Source organism: Culicoides brevitarsis, chromosome 2 (assembly GCF_036172545.1).
Source record: "Culicoides brevitarsis isolate CSIRO-B50_1 chromosome 2, AGI_CSIRO_Cbre_v1, whole genome shotgun sequence".
In the NCBI taxonomy this organism is placed as follows: Eukaryota; Metazoa; Arthropoda; class Insecta; order Diptera; family Ceratopogonidae; genus Culicoides; species Culicoides brevitarsis.
This window is the reverse complement of record NC_087086.1, coordinates 4369067-4395190: the sequence shown is the minus strand read 5'-3', so window position 1 is coordinate 4395190 and position 26124 is coordinate 4369067. Positions and strand designations below refer to the sequence as shown.

The following is a 26124-nucleotide window of genomic DNA, read 5'->3' as shown; positions in this document are numbered from 1 at the left end:
ATTGCTAATAATAACTACAACAACAAAAAATGAATATGATTGGTATGATAAAATTATAAATAAAAATGATAAAAAAAATAATAAAAAAAATCGATTATGATAAAAACATTGTCTTTTTAATGAACTTTTAATCCTATTTTGTTGGTCTTTCGTTTTTTGCTTCGACCCGAGTTATTATCAATTTTCAATTTATTTTTTTCCATTGTTAATTGATGTTTATTATATTATATCTGATGATCTGATCAATTAATTAAGTACCTCGATATTAACAATCCCATATAATAAATTAGCTGAATGGCGTAAAGGAAGGTATTGTACATACAAACAATGGTGTCAATTATGCGTTTTATAATAAATAAATTGGATGTAATGAAGAAATCGTAATTGGGTCAAAATTCCTTAATCCAGAACATAATTTTATTTGTATTGATGCCGATCATTAATTTGCCATTTTTGAATCTTTTTAATCGCAGAGGATTTTTTTTCGGTTTGATATAAAATGAAATGTTTTTTTAAAGTTGATTAAAAAAAAAATATTTTGAAAAATTAAAAATTTTTTATTAAAAAATTATATAGGAACCTAATTTTAATTATAATTATTTTTTAAATATTTAATTATTAAATAAATTATTTTTCTAATATGAAAGAACGTCAACACAATGTTGTTTAAAAAAAATTAAAAAATGCGATCAAAATAAAAAAACGAATTAATTTTAAAAATTTAAATAAAATAATTTTGAGAGTCAATTTTATTATTTTTTGATTTTTTTTTTATTTTTAAATAAAAAAAATTAAATTTTTCTTAAATTCTCTTAAAATTTATTTTTTTTTATTTTTAAATTATTTTTCATTTTGAACAAAAAAAAATATTTAAAAATTAATTTATTTATTAATTTTATTTTTTAAAAACTTAATCTTCTATAAAATATAATGAAATAATTTTCTCTATATATAATAAATAAAATAAAAAAATTAAATGTTTAAAAAAAAATTATATTGAAATTTTTTACTTTTGATTTTAATTGTTTATTTTTTTAAATTTTAATACTAAAATATATCGTTAAATTATTTTTTATAAAAATATTTAAAAAATTATTTTTTTATAAAAATATTTAAAAAAATTATTTTTTTATAAAATAAAATTTTTATAAAAAAAAAACATTTTTTTGTAAAAATCAAAAATTACTCACCTGATCATTATTTAATTTTTTTTCAAAATACTTGAAATTCAAATAAAACAAATAAAATTTATTATTTAAATGTATCATATATATTTTTATTATATATATATTTATTTTATTATTTTTCATTTTGTTGTCTGCGCATATTTACAGTTGTTTGTTTGTTTTTTTTCTTCATAGTTTTTGTATATTTTACTAATTATCATGATTAGCGATGATTTTTTTTTTGTACATTATATTTAATTTTTTTCGTTTCTTATCAAATAGAAACTCAGTTTATTTACAAAAAATTAAGTTTAGGTTAAATTAAGTCTTAAAAAGTATCGGGTATATAACATCTAAAAGTTTATTTTATTTATTTTGCATTTTTGTTTTAATTTTTTTCTTTCTATAGTACAATTATTTACAAATATTGCTGTTTTTAGCGCCTTATCTTAATTTTTTTTCGTTTAAATTAAATTATGCCCTTTTTGTTTTTTCTAATTTTAATTTTTTTTATCATGGGGGTAACAAATTCTTACAAATTAAAAACTTACAAACTACTAAAAGTATTCAATTGACTAAAAATTAATAAGTTTAAGCAATAAAAAGTGTTTTTTTTTTAGAAAAATTTAATGGCGTCTGTAGTTGTTTTCCCTTTGATTATGATACCGATTGTTGCCGCCATTATAATGACTAAAATTGCGTCGATTATTGTTTCGATGCCCGTTTTTAAAGTTGTTCCGATTGTTGTTGCCGTTGTACGAGGAGGAATTATTTGACGAAAAATGTCTCTGATATCCGTTGGATGAGGAACTATCTGAATTTTTGTTGCCTCCATGATGATGAAAGGCCTTACTCCGGTTGTTGGCGAGCCATTTTGCACGATTCTGATGCGCATTTTCGCGATTTTGCTGCTGCTGGAATGCATTTCCGTTGTGTTCGGATCGCGAACGAAACTCCTCGTGACTTTTCTTGACTTTTTTCGTGCGACCGCGATCCATTTCTGTCTCTCTGTCGTCCTGAAATTGTCGTTTTCGGTCTTCGCGTTTCTCCTCGGCGAGTTCCTTGTCCATTTTCGTGCGTTCGCCATTCCATGTTTGAACGTTTGACGTTCCGTAGCCACGATGGGACATTTGTAGGAGATGCGGAAGAGCGTCGGCGACGACATTTGACGTGCTATTGCCGTTGAAACTGTTTGAACGTTTGCAATTTGACTTGTCGGAGTGATTATTTTGCTCGTAATTCGGGGAATTGTTGCCTGTGGGAGTCGAAGGCGCTGAAGCGGGTCTACTTGCAAAGTTATCTGTGCTTCCTTGACGACTCGGAGCTTCGGGCGAACTATCACTTATGTGCCAGAGACCTGTTTTGGTTTCAAGAACATTTTCCGCATCATCGTCGTCGTCGTCAGCGGCGTCTTTTTTGACTCCATTTGCAACATTTGGCCCAGTTTCAGAATCCGATTCGTCAAGATCATACGGCACAAGACTCTTTGGCTTGTCATCAAGAAACCCATTCGTTTGGAGGACTTTTTGCTTTGCGGGCGATGGCGACGGCGATTTTTGCACCGAGGAACACGTCAAAGTTGGCATACTTGGCAGTGTGGGACCTTTTTGGGCTTCTTCCTGTTTGTTATTTACACTTGAAGGCGACGTCGTGATAAGGCTTGGTTTGTTATTTTTCGCTGGGGACAAAATTTGGATCTTTTTCGGACTAACAATGCCGTTCGAAAGTGCTTTTTCGCCACTAATTACCTTACTTCCGAGCAGAATTTTGTTCACGAGAGGCTTATTCGTGCCATTTATCGCACTCGAGCCGTTCTTTTGAGGCAACATGGGCCCAATAAACTTCTTTTCCGTCGATCCAACGCCATTTGTCGTCCCATTAGTTGATGTCGAAGCAACGGGCGAGACGACTTTTTTATCTTGCGCGAACATATTGTACTCTTTTTCCACGGGAGTGACAATTTTCACGCCCCCATTCGCCGTCGACGGGATTAATTCGTAGAAAAGGAGATAAGCTTGCGTCTCCAAGACACGCTGCGGTTGCACATGACTCACCATACTGTCGTCAAAATGATAATATTGCCCACTTTCGGTGCATCCGATGGCAGTATAATGTCCGCAATGTTGCGACGCGCCAATATGCGTGACCAGAGACACCAATCGATACGACAAATTTCGCGTTTCAGCCTTATTCGAGGCATAAGCGTTCAAATTCAACGTATGTCTCATCGAAATATGTTTGTTAATTTTTCCGCCGAGCACCGAGAACCGTTTCAGTTGCACGCATAACGCAATCGGAGCCTTTTCTATCGAAAATTGTTTCGTTGCTGTCACACGTTTCTTGCAAGCTTCACATTTGTAGCCCGTATCTTCGAGTCGTTCGCGCGCAAAATAATTTTCCACGCCCTCGTCGATGCTGTTCGACTTCCGCACATCCAACAACAAATCCTGGAAGTGCTGGAATGTGACGGAAACGTGTTGACAACTCAAACATTTCACTGCCGACTTGAGATATCCGCCGAGAATTTGATTTAGCGGAGTTGTTTCCTTTGTATATTGGTCGAATTCTTTCCATCCCTTGAAACGGGCGAGATATGCCTTTTCCATGGCTTCGATCAGATAACGCAGGAACTCGTGCGCATCTTCCTGACGACCCGGCGTGAGATGTTTGCAAATGTGTTTCAGCTTGAAATAGACATTTTGCGGTCTAAAGGGGTTATTTCCGTTTTGGGATTGCATCAGGGTCTTCGCCATGGCGCATATAATGCATCCGCTATCTGAAATTTAAAAAAAATTAATTAAAAAATTTATGAATTAAAATTTATTTCAAAAATTAAAAAAAAAAATCTCATAAATATTTCATAAAATATCAAAAAATTTGTGCTTTTTCATATATTTTTTTTTATTTGAAAATTAATTTTAAAAAATTATTGAATATTAAAAAAAAATTAAAAAATTGAAAATATTAAAATTAAAAAATTAAAAAAAAAAAATTAAAAAAATAAATTTTAAAAAAAATTATAAATTAAAAAATATTAAAAAATTTATTTAAAAAACAAAAATAACTTTAAATTGAGTTGAATTTTTTTCTCCAAAATAATTTTTCATAAAATGATGAATTTTTCAAATTTAAACATTTTTTTTTTTTTTAATTTTTTTCTGAAAATAATTTTTAATAAAGATGAATTTTAAATGCAAACAAATTTTTTAAATAAAAAAAATATATTTAAAATAATTATCATTAATATTTGTTAATATAATTTTTTTCTCGAAATTAAAATTAATTTGAGAAAATTTCAATTTAAAAATTTCAAAAAAAAAATTCAAAAATTTTGTGAAATAAAATTTAAAAAAATAAAAAAATTAAAAAAAAACATAAAAAAAAAATTAAATTAAATTTTAACAATATTTTTATAAAATTAAATTTAAATTTTAATTATAAATAATATTTAAATAAAATAAAAAAAATTCGATAAAATTTAAAATTTTTTTAATAATATTTTCATAAAAAAATTAACATTTAAATTAATTTTTTTTTAAATTTTAATTTTATTTTACAAAATCTGTTTAAAAATGCAAAATTAAACAAAAAATTCGTAAAATATTCTAAAAAATCTCGAAAAGTTCAATTTTTAACAAAATTCTTTATAAATTTTCGATTTTTTTAATAAAAAATTCCACAAAAATTAAAAGTTTACAATTTTCTGATTAAAAATTAAAAATTCTCACCATTTTCGCAACACCTCTGACGATGATCAACATCGGAGATGAGCCACGACGCCACGGAGGGCACGTGAAAAATCGCCTGCAACGTCGAATTCAGGTAGCAAGTATTGCCCATGTTGATCATGCCGGATCCCACATTCCATCGGCGGCCCAAACTCTTCCATCCGATGTGCACATTGCTGATTGGAAAAAGAATACGTTTCGGCTTTGGCAGTGTTGGTGTCTGTTTGTTGTTCCCTAAAAAAGACGAAAAAAAAAAATTCGAGATTAAATCACTTTCTCTCCGTATCTCGCTGCTGCTCGCACACGCATACGATGCGACGACGTCTCAATGCCAGACAGTGCGTGTCTGTCGTCGTACATTGAGTAATCGATATTGGTAAATATTTACAAAAAATATTCCAAAATTTCTTCGAAAAAAAATTTTTTTTTATTTTTTTGAAGAAATTTCATGAAAATTTCGGATTTTTTTATTTTTTTTTTTAATTTTCAGAAGAGAAAAAATAAAAATCGTAGAATGTTCGACCTCATTTTTAAGGTTATGTATATTTTACACGTACACTCGTACGTATGGCGCACACACAAGACAGATGAAAGATTTTTTCCGCGTAAATTTGTCGTACTCACCTTGTTGTGTTCCCGAATGCCCGTTCGCAAGAACGTTCCTCTCCGGCAAATGCATCCCATTTTGCAGCAATTTCTGTCCTCCCGTCGTCGTCGTCGTCGTTGCCGCTGCAATGCCAGGCTTCAACACGGTATATTTGCTCTTGAGATTTTCGTACAACGTCGTACTCGAACTGGGCGCTTCTTCGTACTCGAGTTTATTGATTAGTAATCGCTTCGCACAGGCAATCAGGCGATCCTGGATATTCAGCTCGTCGTTGCCGTTGATCCCGTTGCCGTGCGAGCCGCCGTGACTCGTGCTCGAGGACAAGGCTTCGCGAATTGCCCCGCTCAAGGTACTTTCACAAACCATTTTTGCCTCCGACGAATCACAAATTACGGGCATAATATACGCGACGACTTTTCGCTGTGTGTGCGTTTCCGTGTCGCTGTGTGTGAATGGATGAGTTGGTGTCTGTGTCTGTGAATGTGTGTGTGTGTGTGTGTTGCGAGGGCTTTTTCTACTTTCGCATAAATGCACTTTTACGAGGTTAGTAATTGAAAGTTCTTCACACGATTGTGTTAGGCAAGCGGATCATTTTGTCCGTTCTGAGTTTAAACCACTTTTTGCGGGTATTTTTCCGTAGATTTTACTTTTTTTACGCTGATAAAAAATATTCCTCTCACAGCATGGAAATAGCTGTCAAATTTCTGCCCAATGCACAACATGACAGTTGTCTCGTGCCCAGTTGACATAAAAATTCGCTTGAATTGTGCATTGGGATTTTATCATTTTCATTCGTCTCATTTGCGTACGACTGGTTGTTTGTTGAAATTTATTTTTTTAATTTATTTTTTTAATTTTTAAAAATAAGAAAAAAAATATGTCAAATATTTTAAAGATTTCCAAAAAAAATTAAAATTTTTTGATATTTTTTTTTTATTTTTTAAAACATTAAAATTTTAAATTTAATTGAAATACTTTAATTTATTTTTTTTTTATATTTTAATTTAATTATTTTTTTTATTATTTTAATTTTTTTATATGATTTGATTTAATATAATTTTGAAAAATAAAAAAAAATAAATTAATAATTCTTTCGACCCATAACATTATTTTAATATTTTAACTTTTTTGATATATTTTATTTCTTAAAACATTGAAATATTAAAAATTAATTTTTAAATATTTTAAATTTAAATTTAATTTTTTTAATATTTTAATTTTATTTATTTAATTAAAAATTAATTAAATTTTAAAAATCTCAAAATAATTCACATAAAAAAATATGGTTTATTTGCACTAAAAAAAATAAAAATTTGTTTTAATAATAAATAATTGTCAAATATTCATTTGAATTTATTAAATAAATAAAATATTGTTCATTATATTTATAGTTTTTTTTTTATTTTTTATTATTTTTTATTTTTTTTTTTTGTAAAATTTTATTCTTTTAAATTATTATTTTATTTTTTTTAAATTTGAAGTTTTTTGATTTAAAATAATGAAATTAATTGAATTACATAAAAAAAATATTTTTCTTATAAAATTGCACGAAAAAAAAAATAAAAAAATTTAGATATAAAATTATAATTTTTATTATTAAAAATTAAAAAAAAATAAATAATTTAATTTAAACAGTAAAAATTTTCAAAATAAATTAACATTTAATTTTTAACTTTTTTGCCATTCAAAAGTTTGAAAAAATAATTACAAATTTTCTTATCTCCAATTTCATTTTTGACTATATCACAAATTGTCGCTTTCAGACATTTCTCGTCACATCCTCGACGTAACGTTGGATCGCCTCTTTTCATCTTCAACTCCCAAAATTTGCTCAAAAGTTTACGATCGGCCGCAAATTGATGAACCAAGTCATTTAACGAAGTCAAATTTGTATTTTCTAAATTAAACTGATCTTTAAATGAATAAAGTTTAAACCATTCCGGGCCTTTTTCAATATTTTCATTTGCTTTTGTCAAATTATATGACCACGATTCGTAATCCAAAACATCCTGAAATTAATTAAATTTTATTTTTTGAATTTTTTTAATTTTTTTTGTTACTTACAAAACTTATTTTGCTGACATTGTAGATCAAATAATTTGGATTAATGTCATTAAAAGGCGTTAAAGATCCGCCATTCCATCCAACATTTATCGGTTTTTGGGGATTTTGATTCTCGTAGAATATATTAAACTCATCGTAATGCGAATGCCCGTAAAATTGCGCTCTGATCGTTTCGTGAAAGCGTTCGATAATTCTTTTATACTCGCGAGACCAAACCACGAAGCAAGATCCTTCGCCCGGGTAAATATGCGCAAGAACGTGAACTTTTTCGTTATTTTTCTCCGCTTCGAATAACGTGTCATGGAACCATTGCAATTGCTCTAATTGGGCATCCGTTGAATAAAGAGTCCACCAATTGTAGATGTAACAATCGTTGTTGTTCAAAGCGATGACGCGAAGTTTTGGTTTAATTAAAGTTGTGTAAAAGCCTCCTTTTTTGATGGTTGAAAGAGTTGAGTTTGGCAACCAATGAAGCCATGCCTCAGAAATGTAGTTAAAAAGCCAATTTGTCGAAAGTTCGTTGTCAGAAATGTGGTTTGGAGCAAAAATGTTGACAGGATGCGCTGAAAAAATTAAATAAAAAAAAATTAATTTATTAAAATTAAAAAATTAAAATTGTTTTTTAAAAAATTTTTATAAGAAATTTTAATTTTTTAAAAATTTTCTTAAAAATAATTTTAAAATATTCTTTTTTTTATTTTATTAAATTATTTTTTATTTTATTTTATTTTATTTTTTATTTTATTTTATTTTTTATTTTTTTTATTTTTTTTTTTTTTTTTTTTTTGAAAAAAATTATTTAATTTTTTTTTTTTTTTTAAAAAAAGATAAATTTTGCAAAGATTTAAAAAAACAAATAAAAATAATTTAAAGAAAATTAAAGAATAAAATTCTTTTTAAAAATAATTAAGAAAAAAAAATAAATAAAAAAAAAAAAAAAAAAAATAAAATAAAAATATTGTACTTAATACTTGAAAATTCTTAACTAAAAATTTCATAACCTTTCTAAAAAATTTTTTTTTTAATTTTTGAAAATTATAAGTTTGTACTGAAAATTAAAAATCCGTAAGCCGATTTTTTTTAAATTTATAATTTTGAATAAAAGTTCAAAATTTTTTGTTTCAAAAAAATAAATAAATCTTAAAATTTTTCTAAAATTTGTAAATTTTACAAAAATAAAACTTTATTTTAAAAATAAAATTTTCAAACTTTAATTCATACGTAAAATATAATTAAATGGTTGAAAAAAAAAATTTTTTTTAATTTCGGAAAAAAATCATCAAATTTTACATTTTCAATTAAAATTTGTTAAAAATAGTTAAAAACTTACTTTCATGATTTCCCAAAATCGGAAATAACGGCGTTTCAGGAAACGTTTCTCGCAACAATTGAAAGACTTTTTCCATAATTTCAACATTATTTTCAACTGAAGTCTCCCAAATTCCATGATCGACGAGATCTCCCGTGAAATATATCCAATCGAGGTCTTTATGCGTTTCGTTGATATGGCTCATTGCATTAACAACCGAATGCCATGGAACATCACAACTTCGATAATCGCCATAAAATCCGGCAGCATCTTCGGGTGAGTCTGGTTCGCCTGATCTGCAACATGTTGGCTCGTCACATTGAGCTAAATGAAAAATTTCAAGTAAAAATTTAAAAAAAAATTTAGAAAAAATTCGAACCATTGGATCCTGGTTTGTATCTCGGGTCAAAATGAATATCCGTGATATGCAAGACTCGATAACTCGTTTCGTCAGAAATTTGATTTTCTTCGTTTTTCTGACTTTCCTTTGACTTTTCTTCAATTTTTACCGAATAATTGATGTTCGTTGAGCCGCAATTGCTTGTCTGCAAAATCATGCTGCAAATATGGTTTGCCTCCAATTTCGGATTTTGATCAATTATGTACACAAGAGGAGGGATGTGCATCTGAATTATCGCTTCGCACGTACTTTCCGGCTGCAAATTCATCGATAAACAAAGGTCGACAGCTTCTTCCAACAATTGCTCCTCGTCGTACTTCTCGATTCGGCGATAATCTAAAAATGTGTTAATAATTGCACGACACATGAGACACGTTACATCTTGCTTTTCTTCCGACATTTCGTTGTCGCTTCGCGTAAACGGCGAGAAAGATGTTAATTTTTGTTCGATTTCCGAATTAGAAATTGACTCGTCTTTTGTTAATGAGGAATATTCGGATAAGAAATCTTTTCGAATTTTTTGAATCCAGTTGGAATTTTTAACTCTTGGGAGTTTATCATTTTTAATGCAATTTACATGAAGAATGGTAAATATTAAAATAAAATAAATTTTTTTCATTTTTTTTTTTAAGGAATTAAATTTTAACAAAAAAAATATTAACACGTAAGATTAAAATGACAACAACAACTGGTTGACCATCTCTAACGTTGATTTAATAAAAAGAAATTAGAAAGTCTTTAAAAAATAATTTAACAAAAGTGTATTTATCTAATTAGTTAAAAAAATTATTTAAAAAAAAATATTTTTTTTTCATAAAAAATAAATAAATTTAAAAATTTTTAATTAAAAAAAAATGAATTTATTTATTAATTTTTGAATTAATTTATTTTTAAATGATTATAAATAAATTAATTAAAAAATTATTTTTAAAAATTTAATTTAATTTAATTAAATTTAAAAAATACAAATTTTTATCAGTTAATTAATTTATTTATTTTATTTTTTTTATTTTTTTTTTTTTTTTTTTGAATTAAAATGACGGACAATGTTAATTTTAATACGTTCAATATTTATAAAATTAATGTATGAAAAAACCGGTATTAAAAAGTAGAATATGTATGTCATACCGGCTTCTTCACATATTTGACAACATACTACTGATAAAATTATAAATATTTGTATTTTCTTTTTATGCTTATTTAAACATTTTTTTATTTCTTGAATTTATTTTAAATTATATTTATTTTTTTAAATTAAAATTAAAATATTTGACATTGAAATATTACTTTAATTATTTTTGTTAAAACAATTAAAAATTTACTAACTTTAATTTATTAATTTTTTTTCTTATAAAAAATATTAAATTTATTTATTGAAATAAATATTTATTAATATTTTTTTTAATTATGTATTAATAAAATAAAATTATTTATTAATTATTGAATTAATTTATTTTTAAATGTATTTAAATTAACTAAACAAAAAAAATTAATGAATTAAAAAAATATTTTTTTAGACATAAATGTTGAAAAAATGAAGAATTAATTTAATTTTTTAAAACTTCATTTAAATAAAGAAATAAATAAATTTTAAAAAATTGTCTCAAAATAAAATATGGCATTTTTATTTAAAATTAATTGTATTTTTTTATAAATTTTTATAATTTAATTAAAATTATTATAAATTAAGTTTTTTTTTATTTGAAATTATTTTTAAAAAAATAAATTAAAGAAAAAATAATTAAACATATTTATTTTTTAAATACCTATTTAGTTTAAATTTTTTTTGTCTATTTATTAAATAATTAATTTTTCTTTTAATTTTATTTTAAAATTAATTTTTAATATTTTTTTTTTTAATTATTATTTTTATTTTTTAAAAAATATTTTTTAATTATTATTTAATTTAAATTAAATAGGTATGTATTTTTAATAAAAAAATTAAATAATAATTTAAAATAAAAATATTTTTTAAAAAATAAAAAAAAAATTAAATAAAAAAAAGACAAAAAAATATTGAGCATCTGGCAACCGCTTACTACTTCGACATCAATTGTTCGAAGACCAACAACTTACTTGGCGGATAAAATTAACGTCGAAGACACAAAAAATACCACAAAAATGAATCAAGTACGTATAATTTTAACAATTTTTTCAACTTTTTACTTGAAATTTCTCTTGTTAGGCATTCATCTTGGCTCAGTCAAGTGCAGGTTTGACCTTACTCGAGCTTCCAACCCTCAAAAATCACAATGTTTACACATCGCAAAAGCTGACGGGCATCTTCAAGGATCAAGCAAAGTCCTTGACGGGCACAGAACTCATCGGAATCACAAATCAGCCGGTTTTCGTTCAACTTTACGACGATCAAAAAAGTATGGAGTTGCTTCGTGTCAAATCTGTGGATGGAAATGGTATGAAATTTCTTGAAAATCTAAGATTTTTTTTTAATATTTCGTGAATTTTTTAAGGAATCGTCGAAAAAATGAAAAAAATGTCATTTTCCCAGACAATGTCAACGATCGCAGGTCCAAAGAAGGAGTCAGCTGACATCGCAGTGGGATATGCAACAGGTCATGTGCGCCTCATAAATTTCCAAACGAATGTTCGCACAAAATCATTCAACCCTGACGTGATGAATAACTTGGTAGAATGGATCGATTTCAACTGTAACGACGAGTATGTCGTCGTTCTGTACGACAACGGGCACGTTCGCACATTCAATGTCAAAACGGGAATTTTGAGCGAAAAGATCAAGGTTGAGAACTCCATCGGCGTAATTCGTTACCATCACTCGAAGCCGCACATAATGGGAATGGCATCACGTACCGGCAGCATCCATATTTGGGATTCGTTGAAAAAACGGCAAATTTACAAGGATTCCGAGGCACATAACGCCCCCATACGGGACATTGCATGGGATGCGCAAAATCCCGACATTCTCTATTCAGGCGGGTACGATTGTTGCGTCAAAGTTGTCGACATCCGGAAACGTTTTTGCGAATTAACGCTCAAAAATCAGCATCCCGTGAACTGTTTCAACGTCTCGTCGTGCGGAAATTTCATCACGACGGGAAATTTGGCGGGTTTTGTGACTTTATTCGATACGCGTCACACGAAAAGGTTCGTTTCTGAGGCAGATTTGAGCGGCGGCAACTCAAATGTGAAAATTCAACGAATAATCGAAGTGCCTTTCAATCGCGAGACGACTTTGCAGTCCGAACAGAGCAATGTGAGCATCTCCGAGACTCAACTCGACACTTCTCCAGCGAATATCACGCCAAATACCGAAATAGATGACTTGATTGCCGAAGCACGGAACAACAAAGCGCGCGTTAGCATCAGCGGAGATACGGTTGGCGATCTCTCGATGGGTTTCGGACAACGTGCCTCCATCGCAGGACGTCGTTCGAGCATCGGCATGGGCGGAAAACGTCTTTCAGCGGATTTTGGAGCGCAAAATCTCATGCGATATTTGGATATTTCGACGGAAAGTGTTGATTCGCCCGTCAAAGCGTCACCCACGGCATCCGAAAGCTTCTCCAAACGACGTTCCTTACACAATATCTCCGATAATGCGATCCGCGAGCAACAAGAACCCATTTCAACAACACCCAAAAGCAGCACAATCGCGTCATCGCGTCTCAATACGCTGAAAAAAGTCGATGAATCTGAGGAAGTTGAGACTTTTGGCACACCTCCAACGCATCTCGTGCCCGAAATCACGCATCAAAGCGAAAATAAGGAAAATACTCCGTTCATTCCGAATTCCATGCATTCCAGCACGCCAAATATCGCGGCGCAAGTCAGCTCGAAACAAAGTTCGACGATAAATATTGCTTCGGAAACGGGAATTGCGGAGAAACAAACTCCGCCAACGCTTTCGAATACAATTTCCGGCGCGGATTTGAGTCAAATTATGAACGCCATTAATGGATTGCATGCGCGAATGGATAAACTAGAGGCGAATATCAAGGAGCAGGTCATGCAAACGCAATTTCGGTTGCAAGAAGAGCATTACGAGCGATTTTGGGGCATTCATAACACGTTGTTGCTGCAGGCGGGACAGATTAAGGATCGCATTGCGGAAGTCGATGAAGGCATGAATGTCATTGGAGCGTACTTGAATTTGGCATGTCCGATACCGACAGAACATGTCGACTTGCCATTGAGCTTGGAACGGATTCATGACGTCAATGAGGAGCGAGAAAAGCAATTTTGAGATTTTTTTTATTATTTTTGAATCTTCCGTAATATTTTTTTTTGTATCATTTTTACTCGTTAAATAATAAAATAAAGAATTTTTTGTACTAATATTTTCTAAATATAAAATTAATCTTTAAAATATTGTATATTTCCATTAAAACTTTCTCTAAAAATTAAGAATTTAATTTTTTTTTATTAATTAGGCCGCTCCAATTAAATTTTGAACTTTTTTTCAAAAATAAAAAAATTAGTTTTGAAATTTTTTTTTTCATATAAAATGACAAAATTTTAACAATTTTTTTGTCATTAATCAATAATTTAGTTGATTTTAAGGTATCTACATTGACATTTGATAATTTGAAATTGATAACAGAATTAAATATTAAAATTAAAAAAAAATCACAAAAATAAGCGTTAAAAATTTTTGAAAAATTATTTTTTTTTTGAAATTAAAATAAAATCCAAATAAAAATCAAAAATAAAGTCCGATGCCCCATCTTAAAAGTCCAAAATCCAATGTTGCAAAATAAAAAAAAGTTAAAAATTTTATCAAAATCGATCGATTTCAAAAAAAAATTTCAATTATTTTAATTTTTGTTTTGAAAATCATATTTTAACTTGAATTTTCTTCTCTAAAAATATTTTTCATAAAATAACTGAATTTTTTTTTTCAAATTTTTTTGACAGTTTTTTTTTTATGAAATTTTGATTTTTCAATTTTTAACTTAAAATGATCTAAAATCAATTTTTAATTTGAAAATTTCAAGGAAGATTATAAAAAAAAAACAAAAATGTTGATCAACGATCGAAAATTGCTAAAATTTTATATGAAAATAAGTATTTCAAATTTTTTTTTTTATTTCTATGAAAAATTATTGTTTACAAAAAAAAATCCAAAAAATAAAAGAAACTCGCTTAATTTAGGCGAGTTGTAAAAAAAAAATTGTTTAGTCACGTGACCAAAATAATTTTTTTAAAAATTTTTTATTTTGGGAGATTTTGATTAATTTTTCTTCACTTTAGAGTTCAAATTTAAAAATAATATAAATTTAAAATAAACGCCCAAAAACGTTAAAAAATTACAAAGAAAAAAATTCAAAAAAAAATATTATTTGAAATAATTGAAAATTTTAAATTTATTCGCCTTATTTTTATTTTAAAATTATAATTTAAGTGCCATAAAATTTAAAAATACAACTTAAAATTATTTTAAAAGCTAAAATTTAAAATCTACAGGAATTATGTACGTATACGAATTCTCTTCATCTGAATTTGATCAATAGATGTATCTACGTTAGTGTAACCATCAGCATAAATTCTCACATTGTTCCGTGTGTTCCGTTCTGTAGCAAAATTACCTCTTCGCGTTCTATAAAGATAAGCCACAATGAGAATTAGAACAAGAAAACCAATGAAAAACGCAGTCCAAAATACTATTTGATGGATTTTGTAATAACCGTCGGTGTTTTTGTCTCTTTGTGATAATTCAATTTTTAAAGAATCGATAGTTTCCGTAAGATTTTTCGTCGTTTCTTCACATTTTTTGGTAAGACTGTGCATAATCATCAAACTGTTGAAAATTTTTTCATCGCCTACAACATCTGATCCCTTCAACAAAAATTCATTCAATAGTTCTACAGTCCATTGATTTTCTGATAAACATTGAATTTTGTCTATCTCATTGGGAGTGTAATGCCGGTCTCTAATTGTATTGTTATTTGGATCGAGTTTAATGTTATTCTGTTTGAGAAAAGACAAGATTTCCGCCAATCGACTGCATTTGAAATTATTATCAGATAAGTTAATTTTTTTGAGCCTTGGTGAGTTTATTAATATTTCTCCAACATGCAAATCAAAAATATGATTGGAATTCAACCATAATTCTTCTAAATTGTGTTGTTTGGCAAGCATACTAGCCTCAAATGTAACAATATTGGATTTGAATATCCCAAATAACTTCAACGATTTCAAATTTTGTAAGTTTAATTTTATGTTTTGTGTTTTTACTCCTGATATCAACAAGGTCCTCACTGATTTCAAACTATTGAACGCATTTTCGTCAATTTTTACAAATTTATTGACTTGTAAATTCAAAAAAATTAAATTTTGACAAGCAGTAAGGGCATTATGTTCTATCTCTTCTATTTCACTTTTGTTAGCATCAAAGTCCTCCAAATTTGGCAAAGATTCACAAATTCCAGCTTTTAACACGGGCACAGTTCCTCTGATAACAATTTCTGTTACTGCATTCGGATTTGCTGTTTGAGGTTCAATTGAGGAATAATTTCGCGTCAAATTTAATTCTTTTATATTACAAGTTTTGTCGTTGTCAGACAATGAACACGAAATCTTGAGGTTAAACACTTTTGGAACGAACAAAATATTAATTAACAAAAATAAAAAACTCTTCATTTTATGCTTTTTTTTCGTGAAACGTCAAAAGCGATTGAATATTGTTGAAATATTGAATTAAAAAAAGTGTCGAAAAAATCTTATCAAAAATTATTTGATAATGAAAGATTAAAAGTGATTCACAAATTCGCTAAATCGATAAAAATCCGCAAAAAAAATCTTCAACAAATTAAAATAAAAGTGATAGAATATTTGAAGGGTTGAAAGGATAAATCGCACATATGAAACAAAAAATGTGATTTTTAAGGTTTTCTTATTTCAATGTTTTCTTGAAATGTTTGGTTCAAAAATACTTTTTATGCCTTAAAAAGGATAAAGAACACAAAAAAAAATAGAAAAAAATTATTTTAGAGCAATTTGAAAATTTGGCTTTTAACCTGTTTGTATCTTCTTCAATAAAATAATGATGATTAAAATAAAATAATATTTAATTACAAACAAAGTGATTAAATGTAAAATATGTATTATATGAAAACCTTCTTAAATTTATTTTTTTAAGGATCATTATTTGAAATTGAGTTTCGTTCATTGGTAAGAAAAATGATTGACTCTTTTTTAATTTTCAAAATTTATAAGATTTATGTCCAAAATTTTTATTTTATTCTTGCTCTGTAGTTTGAATAAAATCAAAAAAAAAATACATTGTAAGTAATGATTCATTTGCTAAATCTAACATTTCTATTTTATTTTCTTTAGCTTTTCGATTCATTAAAGGAAGTACAACAATGTATTTTATGATATTTGCTGGATGTGAAGTAGACATCCATTTCCTTTTGATTATTATTTTAACAAAATAGTTAGGTATTTTTTCTGTACAGTTTAGTAAAAATTGTCAACCTCTAAAGAAGTTTAAGCAAAAAAGGAGTAAAATGAGTAAAATTTTATTTCTGTTAATTTACATTTTGTTCGTTCCAAAAGTGTTTAACCTCAAGATTTCGTGTTCATTGGCTCATAATGGCAAAACTTGTGAATTATATAATTTGAAATTGACGAGAAATTACTCTTCAATTGAACCTCAAACAGAAAATTCGACTGCAATAAAAAAAATTGTTATCAGAGGAACTGTGCCCGTGTTAAAAGCAGGAATTTGTGAATCTTTGCCAAATTTGGAGTGGATTGATGCTGACAGAAGTGAAATAGAAGAGATCGAAGAAAATGCGTTTAAGGCTTGTAAAAATTTAAACAGAATAGATTTAGACAGGAATAAATTTAAAAGAATTGGCGAAAATGTTTTTAAAGAATTAAAATTGTTAGAAACAATTTTTATTTCTGGATTGCAAACACAAGAGTTGAAATTGAATTTACAAAATTTGAAATTGTTGAATAGCTTAACAATAAGAGAATCGAACCTTGTAAAATTTGAATCTAATATGCTGGCTGAACAAGAAAACTTGGAGATATTATCGTTATTATCGAACCATTTGTTTGATTTAAACATTGAAGAAATTTTAAAAAATTCACCAAAGCTCAAAAAAATTTACTTAGCTGACAATAATTTCAAATGCAGTCGATTAACAGAAATCTTGTATTTACTAAAAGAGAAAAATATTACAGTACTTTCATCGTTGAACGACCCACGAAAACGCGACTATACTCCGGATAAGATTGATGGAATTCACTGCTTATCAGACAATCAATGGACTGCTGAACTCATAAAAGGTGTTCCAATCTTTAAGGGTCAGTCTTTGGAAGAAATATTAAATAATTTTGAAGAAACGACGAAAAATCTCACGAAAACAAATGAATGTTTAAAACCTGAGTTATCGCAGAAACATCAAACGGCATTATGGATCTTTGCGTCTGTCACTTTTTTCGTAGTTATCTTGCTTGTAGCTTATAATTTGATTTATTTGAGAACAAATTCCGCACAATAAAAAACATTTTGAATTTTATACGAAAAACAAATAAAAAATTTCTTAAAATCAATTTAAAAAAATAATAATATATAAATATATAAATAAAATTTATATAAATTTGAAACAGTACGAATTTTAAAAGAATAAAAAATTCTATCTCAGTATGCAAAAAAAAAGTTTAAGCAAAGTTTTTAAATTTTGTACTATTTAATTAATAATAAATATCATATTATATAAAATATTATACATACAAAAATATTATAATCAAAATATTCAATATTATATCTATATATTAATATATTAAAAAAAATCAATAAGCCTTAAAAAAACTATTTTTTAACAACTTAGGCCGCTCCAAATGAAACTCAATATTTTTGTCCAAAATTTTTGAAATAAAAATTTGGGGGGCAAAAAAAATTCGAAATACTTTTTTCATATGTGCCAAATTTTAAAAAATTTTTGATCGTTAATAATATTATTACATTTAAAAGCATTGTTTGAAAAATTGATATTTATAATGTATATAATATGTATATGATTTGCATATAATTTTTATATAAATTTTTTTCATACTAAAAATTAAAAGTGTTTTTGTTTAATTTATACAATTAAAAGATCAATTTAAGCTAAAACTTTTGATATTTAGTATAAAATTTTTATATATATAAATTGAAAATGCATATGATATACAATAAAATTCATGTTTAATATTTAATTTTTCCGCAGCTTTAATAAATATCATATTATATAAAATATTATACATATAAAAATATTATTATCAACTTATTCAATATATTATATCTATATATTATATATCTATCAATAAAAATAATACATTCAAAAAATATATATTAAGCCTTAAAAAATCTTAATAAATACTAAAATTTTTCTAAAAATTCAAAAATTTTTGTAAAAATTGTCTTGAAAAATTTTTAAAATTAAAAAATCGGTAATTTTTGATGAAATTTTTAATATTTTTTTTATTTTGACCCATTTAAAATTTAAAAAATAAATCGGACAAAACTATTTAATTTTTTAAATAATTTTTTATTTGAATTAAATTTTTTAATGAAATATGACATCAATTAATAAAAACCATATTATAAATACAAAAATATTATAATCAAAATTATCAATTGTATTTAAAAAAATATATATTTAAATACGCTTTAAATAAATTTTATTTGCAAACCTCTTATGTTTTTTTTTTTTATTTTAACAAGGATATTTTTATTTAAGCGATTTGTTTTATTAAATATTTGATATTCAAAAAATATTTGAAATACCCCATCGAAAATAGGGTTGCCAGAAATTGTCCTTTTTATGAAATCTGGCAACCTTATTTTGTGCCTGATCAATTTCATTCGTCTCACGAATTCCCGCCTGACAGCCAGCTGCAAAAATTCGCATTCTTTCATCATTGTTTACCTCGTCAAATTGCGAAAAAATCGTGCAAAATCAACCGGAATTTTATGTAAAAATCGACCAAAACTCGTCTTCACGTACTTTTAAATCGAAATCATTCCCGAAAATGTCGCTGCGAGCATTCAGAATCGAGAAAAAGACACCGGTGAAGGATCCGCCATCAATTTCCGAGAATGGATCATGTAAAAATAATTAAATTGTTTCCTCTGCAAATAATTAAAACTCTTTTTCTTTCACAGCTCCCGTGACAAACGAAAATCACACTCCCGAAAAACCCGTGCTGGACAAGGCAGAAAAGGAGTTTCGTTTGGTGTCGCTGCGCAAGGCGAATCCCGACTACGACATAATGGCGATCCAAGACGCCTTGCTGAAGAACGAATGGGACTTGGTGCGCGCCGAAAAACACTTGAAAGAAAATTCACGTCCCAAAATTCGGTATGGCGTCGTCAAAACTTCGCCAATTTCCGCTTCAGCTGCTCTCCAATCGCCGCCGCGTCAAATGAATAAACAAACGACTCCCGTAAAGTCGCAGGAAAAAGTTCCCTCGGTTGGCTCGGAAGCTCCCGAGATCATCAAACAGATGCAAATTCATCAGTCGCAACAACCGGTGCCCGTGACGAACGGAAATGCAAAGTCGAGCTTTCGTCGCATCAAGAAGCCCGACTCGGATCGCGACTCTGAGGATGATTTCGACGACAAACCGAGTCAAGCAGTGTTCGATAGCGACGAAAGTGACGACGATGCCGAGTTCATGACGAAAGAACGGAAAGAAGTGTTCGAATTCATGAATAACGCAAAAGTTACAGACTTGATAAACGTCAAATCGCTGTCTCAGCGAAAAGCTGACATTCTATTGGAGCTTCGACCATTCACGAGTTGGCCTGATTTGTTGTCGAAAATGAAGGCAAACAAATATTTGTCCATGGAACTGCTAAATAACTGTCAGGATTTCTTGTGTCGTCGCAACAATTTGACCAACATCATGAAAAAATGTCAAAAAATCGTGAAAAAAATCGGAAAAGCTGTCGAAAGTGGTCAAACTGTCCCGAAGCCTCCTGCTCTGTTGAGTTCCGAACTAAAATTGAGCGAATATCAGCTCATCGGCCTCAACTGGCTCGCAATTTTGCACAAAAATGACGTCAACGGGATCTTAGCTGATGAAATGGGTCTCGGCAAAACGGTTCAAGTAATTTCCTTTCTCGCCTACCTGAAGGAAAATAATTTGGCGAAACGAACACATTTAATTGTCGTCCCATCCTCGACTCTGAACAACTGGGATCAAGAGTTGTCGAAATGGTGTCCCGATTTGACGGTTCTCAAGTACTATGGGAGTCAAGATGAGCGTCGTTCGATGCGAATTCAGATCGCGAAACAGGGCATGGATGAGGATATCATGCTGACGACATATCACATGATCGGCGCCTCGAACGAGGAGAAAAAAATGTTTCGCGTCACGAAATTCCATTACGTCGTGTTCGACGAAGCGCACATGCTGAAGAATATGCTGAGTCAGCGGTACATTTTGTTGCAGCGAATCGATGCGGCAAACCGAATTTTGCTCACGGGAACGCCGCTGCAGAACAATTTGCTGGAACTCATGTCACTTTTGTGCTTTGTGATGCCCTCGATGTTTGCGGGAAAGGCCGAAGACATTAAAGCACTTTTCCAAAATAAGGCAAAGAAGGGCGAGGAAACGACTGCCGACGAGTTGGAGCAACAGCAGATCGAACAAGCGAAGCAAATTATGAAACCTTTCATTTTGCGACGTCTCAAAAAGGATGTCTTGAGCTTCTTGCCCGCCAAAAAGGAGGAAATTATGCGAATTGACCTGAATCCGAGTCAACGTCAAAAATACGATCAACTCGTGCAAGAGTACAAGTCGGAAGCTCGTCTTGCGCAAGCTGAACGTGAAATCAGTGGCATGACATTCCTCATGGACTTGCGAAAACTCGCGAATCATCCGTTACTCCTTCGTTACTACTTCACCGACGAACAAGTTCACAAAATGGCGAAAGCTCTCGCACGCGATCCTTCGTACAAAAACACAAAACCCGAGGAAATTTTCCAAGATATCGCTCCCTTATCGGACTTCAAACTCTACCAAATGGCAGAAAAACATCACAGCTTGATAAATCTCGTACGAATCCCGGACGAGTACGTTTTGGATGCCGGCAAATTCAAAATTCTCGATGAGCTGTTGCCCAAATTGAAGGAAGAGGGACATCGCGTTTTGATTTTCAGCCAGTTCACGATGATGCTCGATGTGATAGAAAAATATTTGGAAATACGACGTTTCGGATTTTTGCGATTGGATGGGCAAACGGCAGTTGAAGACAGGCAGGATATGATCAATATGTACAACAAAGATCCGAATATCTTTATTTTTTTGTTGTCGACACGCGCAGGCGGTTTGGGCATTAATTTGACGTCGGCAGACACTGTGATCATCTATGACATTGATTTTAATCCGTACAATGATAAGCAAGCCGAGGATCGGTGTCATCGCATTGGGCAAACGAAGGAAGTGACAATTTATAAGTTGATTGCGAATAATACGATTGATGAGGCGATGTTGAGTATCGCGCAGGATAAGCTCAAATTGGAGCAGGAAGTTACGTCAGAAGAAGGTAAGTTATTGGTTTTATTGAATTTCAATGAAAAAATTATATAAAAGTTGACAAATTTGCATTGGGATGAAATTTCAAAATGTGTATTGGGTCAAAAAATTTAAAAATGTGCACATGGAATTTTTTTTTAAAATTAAATTTTTAATCCAGATTTGAAAATTTATTTCCAAAAATCATTTTTAAGAAATATTGACATTTTAAAATTAAAAGAATAGCCAAAATTTTAAAATTTTTATTCAAAAATTCGTTGAAATCGATTTAAAAAAATTTTTCGAATAAAATGTGCATTGGGATTTTATATTAAAATTTGTCAAAATTCGTATCAAATAAATTTTAAAATATGCGAAAAGTGATAAATTTCAATTTATTTTTTTTAAATATTTATTTTTAATATTTTTTGCATATTTTAAAATATCATCCTATTGCAAATTATAAATTTTTAACCCAATGCATATTTTTCTATTTTTTTCAATTTTTTTTAAATTTTCTAAAATTTTATTTTTACTCAAAAAAATGAAAAACAATTAAAATTTAAAAAAAAATAATTTTAAATTCGACATATCCTAATGCGAATTTTAAAAAATTTCCCCATTGCAAATTTTAAGTTTTCAACCTAATGCAAATTATTAAACTTAGTTCCATTTTATAATTTAATTATTTATTTTAAATATTTTGTGATGAAAAAAGAAAAATTTCTATATTCAAAAGACTTCAAAATGACTTAAAATTTTTCAAAATATGCATTGGGATGAAAATTTAAAATGTTTATTGGGCTATTAATTGTTTTTAAATTTTAAATTTTTTTTTTTAAATTTTTGTATTTTAACTTGATTCAATTCAAACTAAGATTCAATATTTAATTGCAAAAAATGACAACCCAATACAAATTTTAAAATTTTGCCCCAATACACACTTTAAATTTTCAACCCAATGCATATTTCGAAAATTTTTAAATTCTTTTAAATTAAATAATCTAAAATATTAATTTTTTGCTAATTTTTCTTTACAGCTGAGGAAAAAGAAACCCACAAATGTGTCGTAAAACTCCTGACTCTCGCACTCGGAACAGATGAGACTCGTGCCGAGCACATGCTCTCTCCCAGTAAAGAAATGCCTCTAACGAAAAAGGCTCGTCGAGATGATGCCGACGATTAAGCAGTATTTTAGTTTTGTTATAAAAAAAAAATTCTCATGATTACCTGATTTTTAAACGTAGATCACTTTTTTTTAAATTTTATTATTATCGAATAATTCACACGCCTTGCTGATTATTTATTATTCTTACATCGCAGATGGACAAATAAACTTAAAGAAATTGTATTTTTCAGAAAAAAAAAATCAAGTTTTTGTGGCTTCGTATGCCTTTTGAGCGTAATTTTGGACCTCAGTTAGGACTTCTTTGATACGCGGATCGTACTCGAATTTTTGCGAGTGTTGTTCGAGCAATTTTTTACGTTCAAGAAAGTCTTCTGGATTGGAAAATTCTTTATGGGAAAGCATTTCGGGCGACATTTCATCGAAATTGACACCTTCAAGTTTGATGACTTTGACAAAATTTTCATTTTTCATCCCGAATTCCTTCCAAGCTTTCTCCAAAAGTCGTCCCTCGTTGAGAACAAAGATCACATGCCAGAGTTTTCGTAATTTTTGGTATTTAGCTCCGTCGATGATGTCATCTCCAACTGTTGAAGTGTCCAAAAGATGCTTTGTGAAGTTCAGAAAATACTCGATTTGTGCTACGAACTGAGATTTCGTATCGAGTTCCAATATTTGGAGACAATGTTCCAAAATTACGTCAGTCAAGTCGAACGAATCGACGAATTTTTGCTCGTACAAAAGTTGAAACATTTCACAACAAGCTAAATTTCCCTTTAAAAGCTCATTTTGGGCAAAAAACGCATCAACTTTCAATCCGAGAAGAATTCCCGTCAAATATTTGAAGAAAATTTCGGGAGTTTCCATCGAAATGGCTTCAAGACAAATTTCTAGAGCCTTTCTTTCATCATCCGTCATGGAACTTTGAAGCTCCAACAAATTTTTCTCCAATTTCTCATGAAAATTTGAACCCATTTGGACTTCCGAGACGGAAGATGTTGCTACAGCGAACAAATCTGACAACAGAGAAAACACACGAGTTGACATCATCGGAGGATCCAAGCACAGTTCGGATAACATAAAGGTAAAATTATCACGTTGCTCGTCCTTGTACTGAAAAATCTCAAAATCCAAGATTTGGCGAAGGCTTCGGATGATTGTCCAGTTGAGGTTTAATGGAAAATACGTCATTTTTAACTGAAATTTAATAATTTTTATGAATTTTGATGAAAATTCGAAAAATTTACTCACTCAAAGGTTAAATTTTAGGGTCAAGAAATGAAGATTTACGCGAAATTTGAAGAATTTCAGGAAAAATTGTCGACCATGCGGAATTTTTGTTGTTTGTTTACGATTTGATCACCCAGCTAACGCTAATATGCAACTGCTATGTTGTCTCCAACTGCAATTTTGTGAGAAATTAATACAAAATCTATGAAAATATTGAAAATTTTCTTACTTCTCAAAAATTCTTGCTTTGTCATAACTCGTTTTCGTATTCCGTGATCATATTCCATCCTTTCCCATTTTGCATCAGATACGCATGTAAGTCCTTCAACTTCATTTCCGTACAAAAAAAGCTCGTGTTCGCTGGTTTTTCGACGCTCAAAATATTTTCTAACCTCAACTTTGCGATCTTTAAAAGCTTTTACGATTTTCGGGACTTTTTTGCATTTAAAAAAATTTCCGCCTAACCAAATTTCTTTCAAATTTGGCAATTTCAAGAGCATTCCTTCGTAATAAATATCAAACAACCTCGAAGAATAAAGCCATAATTTCTCCAAATTTTTTAAACCATAAAATTTTTGCGATGGAATGATCACTAAAGGATTTCGACTCAAACTTAGCTTTTTTAGGTTTTTACATTCAGCAAATGTGTCATCTTTTATAGTTTGAATTCCATTTTCTCTTAATATCAAATCCGTTAAATTCGGAAAAATTTCACAGACGTTTGTAGATAAGGCAGGAACACTACTGTTGAAGAGCTGAAATCTTCTTATTTCACTTGGATGTTCGGCTAAAGGTTCAATCGAGTCGTTATCAGGCAAAATTATATTGAATAAATGACAATTTCTTCCATTTTTTGCTATTTTACAGATGAACTCTTCCGCCAAAGTATTTGAGATTAAAAAACTCAAGAATACTAAAAATTTTCTGATCATCTTTTACTGAAGAAGCAATGTGAGAAACTGACTAAATAAATAAATAAATATTCATTGATAATTTTTATAAGGAAGTGCATTAGTTTAGAAATAACGTATGAAGAGGAATTCCGCTATTTAAGTTCATAGTCAAATTATAAAGATCAAGGGATTTTCAATGTAAATTTGTCAATAAATTCATTTAAAAATGATAATTATTTAAAATAATCAAAAAAAAAAAATTATACTCAAATTTGTAACAAAAATTTATTTGATCAAAACGTAAATTTAAAAAAAAAATATGAAAAATAACATAACCTAAAAATTTATTTTTAAAGAAAAATTAAATAATAGAAAATATAAAACATCGTATAATTGGCATATTTTTTTAATTCTTATCAATTAAGTAATTAAAAACAAAACTATGTCAAAGGAAATTTTTTTTTTTCAGTTTCAATTTTTTGGCAGTTTTGAGTTATAAAATGATTAAAAATGATAAATTAGAGCCCTCTGACAAATTTTTATCCATTTGGAAATTTTTACACAGTTTTTTTGCCATTTGTTTTCAAAACAAAACTATGTCAAAGGAAAAAAAATTTTCAGTTTCAATTTTTTGACAGTTTTGAAAAAATGATTAAAAATGCTTTGACAAATTTTTATCCATTTGTTTTTGCTTTGACACAGTTTTTGACACAGTTTTTTTGCTCTTGATTTAGTTTTCAAAACAAAACTATGTCAAAGGAAAAAAAAATTTTTCAGTTTCAATTTTTTGGCAGTTTTGAGTTATAAAATGATTAAAAATGATAAATTAGAGCCCTCTGATAAATTTTTATCCATTTGAAGCAAGATATGACAAAAATTGCTTTGACACAGTTTTTGACACAGTTTTTTTGCTCTTGATTTAGTTTTCAAAACAAAACTATGTCAAAGGAAAAAAAAATTTTCAGTTTCAATTTTTTGGCAGTTTTGAGTTATTAAATGATTAAAAATGATAAATTAGAGCCCTCTGACAAATTTTTATCCATTTGGAGCAAGATTTGACAAAAATTGCTTTGACACAGTTTTTGACACAGTTTTTTTGCTCTTGA

General features: G+C 29.0%; 5 protein-coding genes across 5 annotated transcripts; 2 read left to right on the top strand and 3 right to left on the bottom strand.

The window, feature by feature from the left end:
* Nucleotides 1–1509: 1509 nt before the first annotated feature.
* LOC134831266 (ubiquitin carboxyl-terminal hydrolase 36) lies at nt 1510–6189 on the bottom strand. Its single transcript, XM_063844946.1, has 3 exons — nt 5519–6189; nt 4895–5128; nt 1510–3942 (listed from the first exon to the last, which is right to left on the bottom strand). The coding sequence occupies exons 1-3, from the start codon at nt 5898–5900 to the stop codon at nt 1793–1795; spliced, it is 2766 nt and encodes a 921-aa protein (XP_063701016.1). The 5' UTR covers nt 5901–6189; the 3' UTR covers nt 1510–1792.
* Nucleotides 6110–9674, bottom strand: LOC134832697 (sphingomyelin phosphodiesterase-like). Its single transcript, XM_063846814.1, has 5 exons — nt 9254–9674; nt 8896–9198; nt 7566–8128; nt 7210–7510; nt 6110–6117 (listed from the first exon to the last, which is right to left on the bottom strand). Exons 1-5 carry the CDS (start codon nt 9672–9674, stop codon nt 6110–6112), a joined length of 1596 nt encoding a protein of 531 aa, XP_063702884.1.
* A 1653-nt stretch (nt 9675–11327) lies between these two features.
* LOC134830106 (uncharacterized) lies at nt 11328–13591 on the top strand. The gene is made up of 3 exons (XM_063843477.1): nt 11328–11404; nt 11460–11688; nt 11746–13591. Exons 1-3 carry the CDS (start codon nt 11396–11398, stop codon nt 13494–13496), a joined length of 1989 nt encoding a protein of 662 aa, XP_063699547.1. The 5' UTR covers nt 11328–11395; the 3' UTR covers nt 13497–13591.
* Nucleotides 13592–19135: 5544 nt separating this feature from the next.
* LOC134830508 (SWI/SNF-related matrix-associated actin-dependent regulator of chromatin subfamily A containing DEAD/H box 1 homolog) lies at nt 19136–23117 on the top strand. The gene is made up of 3 exons (XM_063844013.1): nt 19136–19355; nt 19413–21800; nt 22810–23117. The coding sequence occupies exons 1-3, from the start codon at nt 19280–19282 to the stop codon at nt 22953–22955; spliced, it is 2610 nt and encodes an 869-aa protein (XP_063700083.1). The 5' UTR covers nt 19136–19279; the 3' UTR covers nt 22956–23117.
* A 12-nt stretch (nt 23118–23129) lies between these two features.
* On the bottom strand, nt 23130–24255 carry LOC134830509 (uncharacterized). The gene is made up of 2 exons (XM_063844014.1): nt 24147–24255; nt 23130–24092 (listed from the first exon to the last, which is right to left on the bottom strand). Exon 2 carries the CDS (start codon nt 24084–24086, stop codon nt 23139–23141), a length of 948 nt encoding a protein of 315 aa, XP_063700084.1. The 5' UTR covers nt 24087–24092; nt 24147–24255; the 3' UTR covers nt 23130–23138.
* Between the last annotated feature and the right edge of the window lie 1869 nt (nt 24256–26124).

What these genes read in the sequence shown, in the direction of transcription:
- LOC134831266 (XM_063844946.1), bottom strand. Translation starts at nt 5,900, where the DNA reads ATGCCCGTAATTTGTGATTCGTCGGAGGCAAAAATGGTTTGTGAAAGT. An exon ending in GCATTCGGGAACACAACAAG is followed by an intron (nt 5,129 to 5,518) that starts GTGAGTACGACA and finishes CGTCTTTTTTAG; the next exon opens with GGAACAACAAACAGACACCA. An exon ending in TCAGAGGTGTTGCGAAAATG is followed by an intron (nt 3,943 to 4,894) that starts GTGAGAATTTTT and finishes TTTAAATTTCAG; the next exon opens with ATAGCGGATGCATTATATGC.
- LOC134832697 (XM_063846814.1), bottom strand. Translation starts at nt 9,674, where the DNA reads ATGTCGGAAGAAAAGCAAGATGTAACGTGTCTCATGTGTCGTGCAATT. An exon ending in GATTTTGGGAAATCATGAAA is followed by an intron (nt 8,129 to 8,895) that starts GTAAGTTTTTAA and finishes TAATTTTTTCAG; the next exon opens with CGCATCCTGTCAACATTTTT. An exon ending in ATGTCAGCAAAATAAGTTTT is followed by an intron (nt 7,511 to 7,565) that starts GTAAGTAACAAA and finishes AATTAATTTCAG; the next exon opens with GATGTTTTGGATTACGAATC.
- LOC134830106 (XM_063843477.1), top strand. An exon ending in CAAATCTGTGGATGGAAATG is followed by an intron (nt 11,689 to 11,745) that starts GTATGAAATTTC and finishes GAATTTTTTAAG; the next exon opens with GAATCGTCGAAAAAATGAAA.
- LOC134830508 (XM_063844013.1), top strand. Translation starts at nt 19,280, where the DNA reads ATGTCGCTGCGAGCATTCAGAATCGAGAAAAAGACACCGGTGAAGGAT. An exon ending in AATTTCCGAGAATGGATCAT is followed by an intron (nt 19,356 to 19,412) that starts GTAAAAATAATT and finishes TTTCTTTCACAG; the next exon opens with CTCCCGTGACAAACGAAAAT. An exon ending in GGAAGTTACGTCAGAAGAAG is followed by an intron (nt 21,801 to 22,809) that starts GTAAGTTATTGG and finishes TTTTCTTTACAG; the next exon opens with CTGAGGAAAAAGAAACCCAC.
- LOC134830509 (XM_063844014.1), bottom strand. Translation starts at nt 24,086, where the DNA reads ATGACGTATTTTCCATTAAACCTCAACTGGACAATCATCCGAAGCCTT.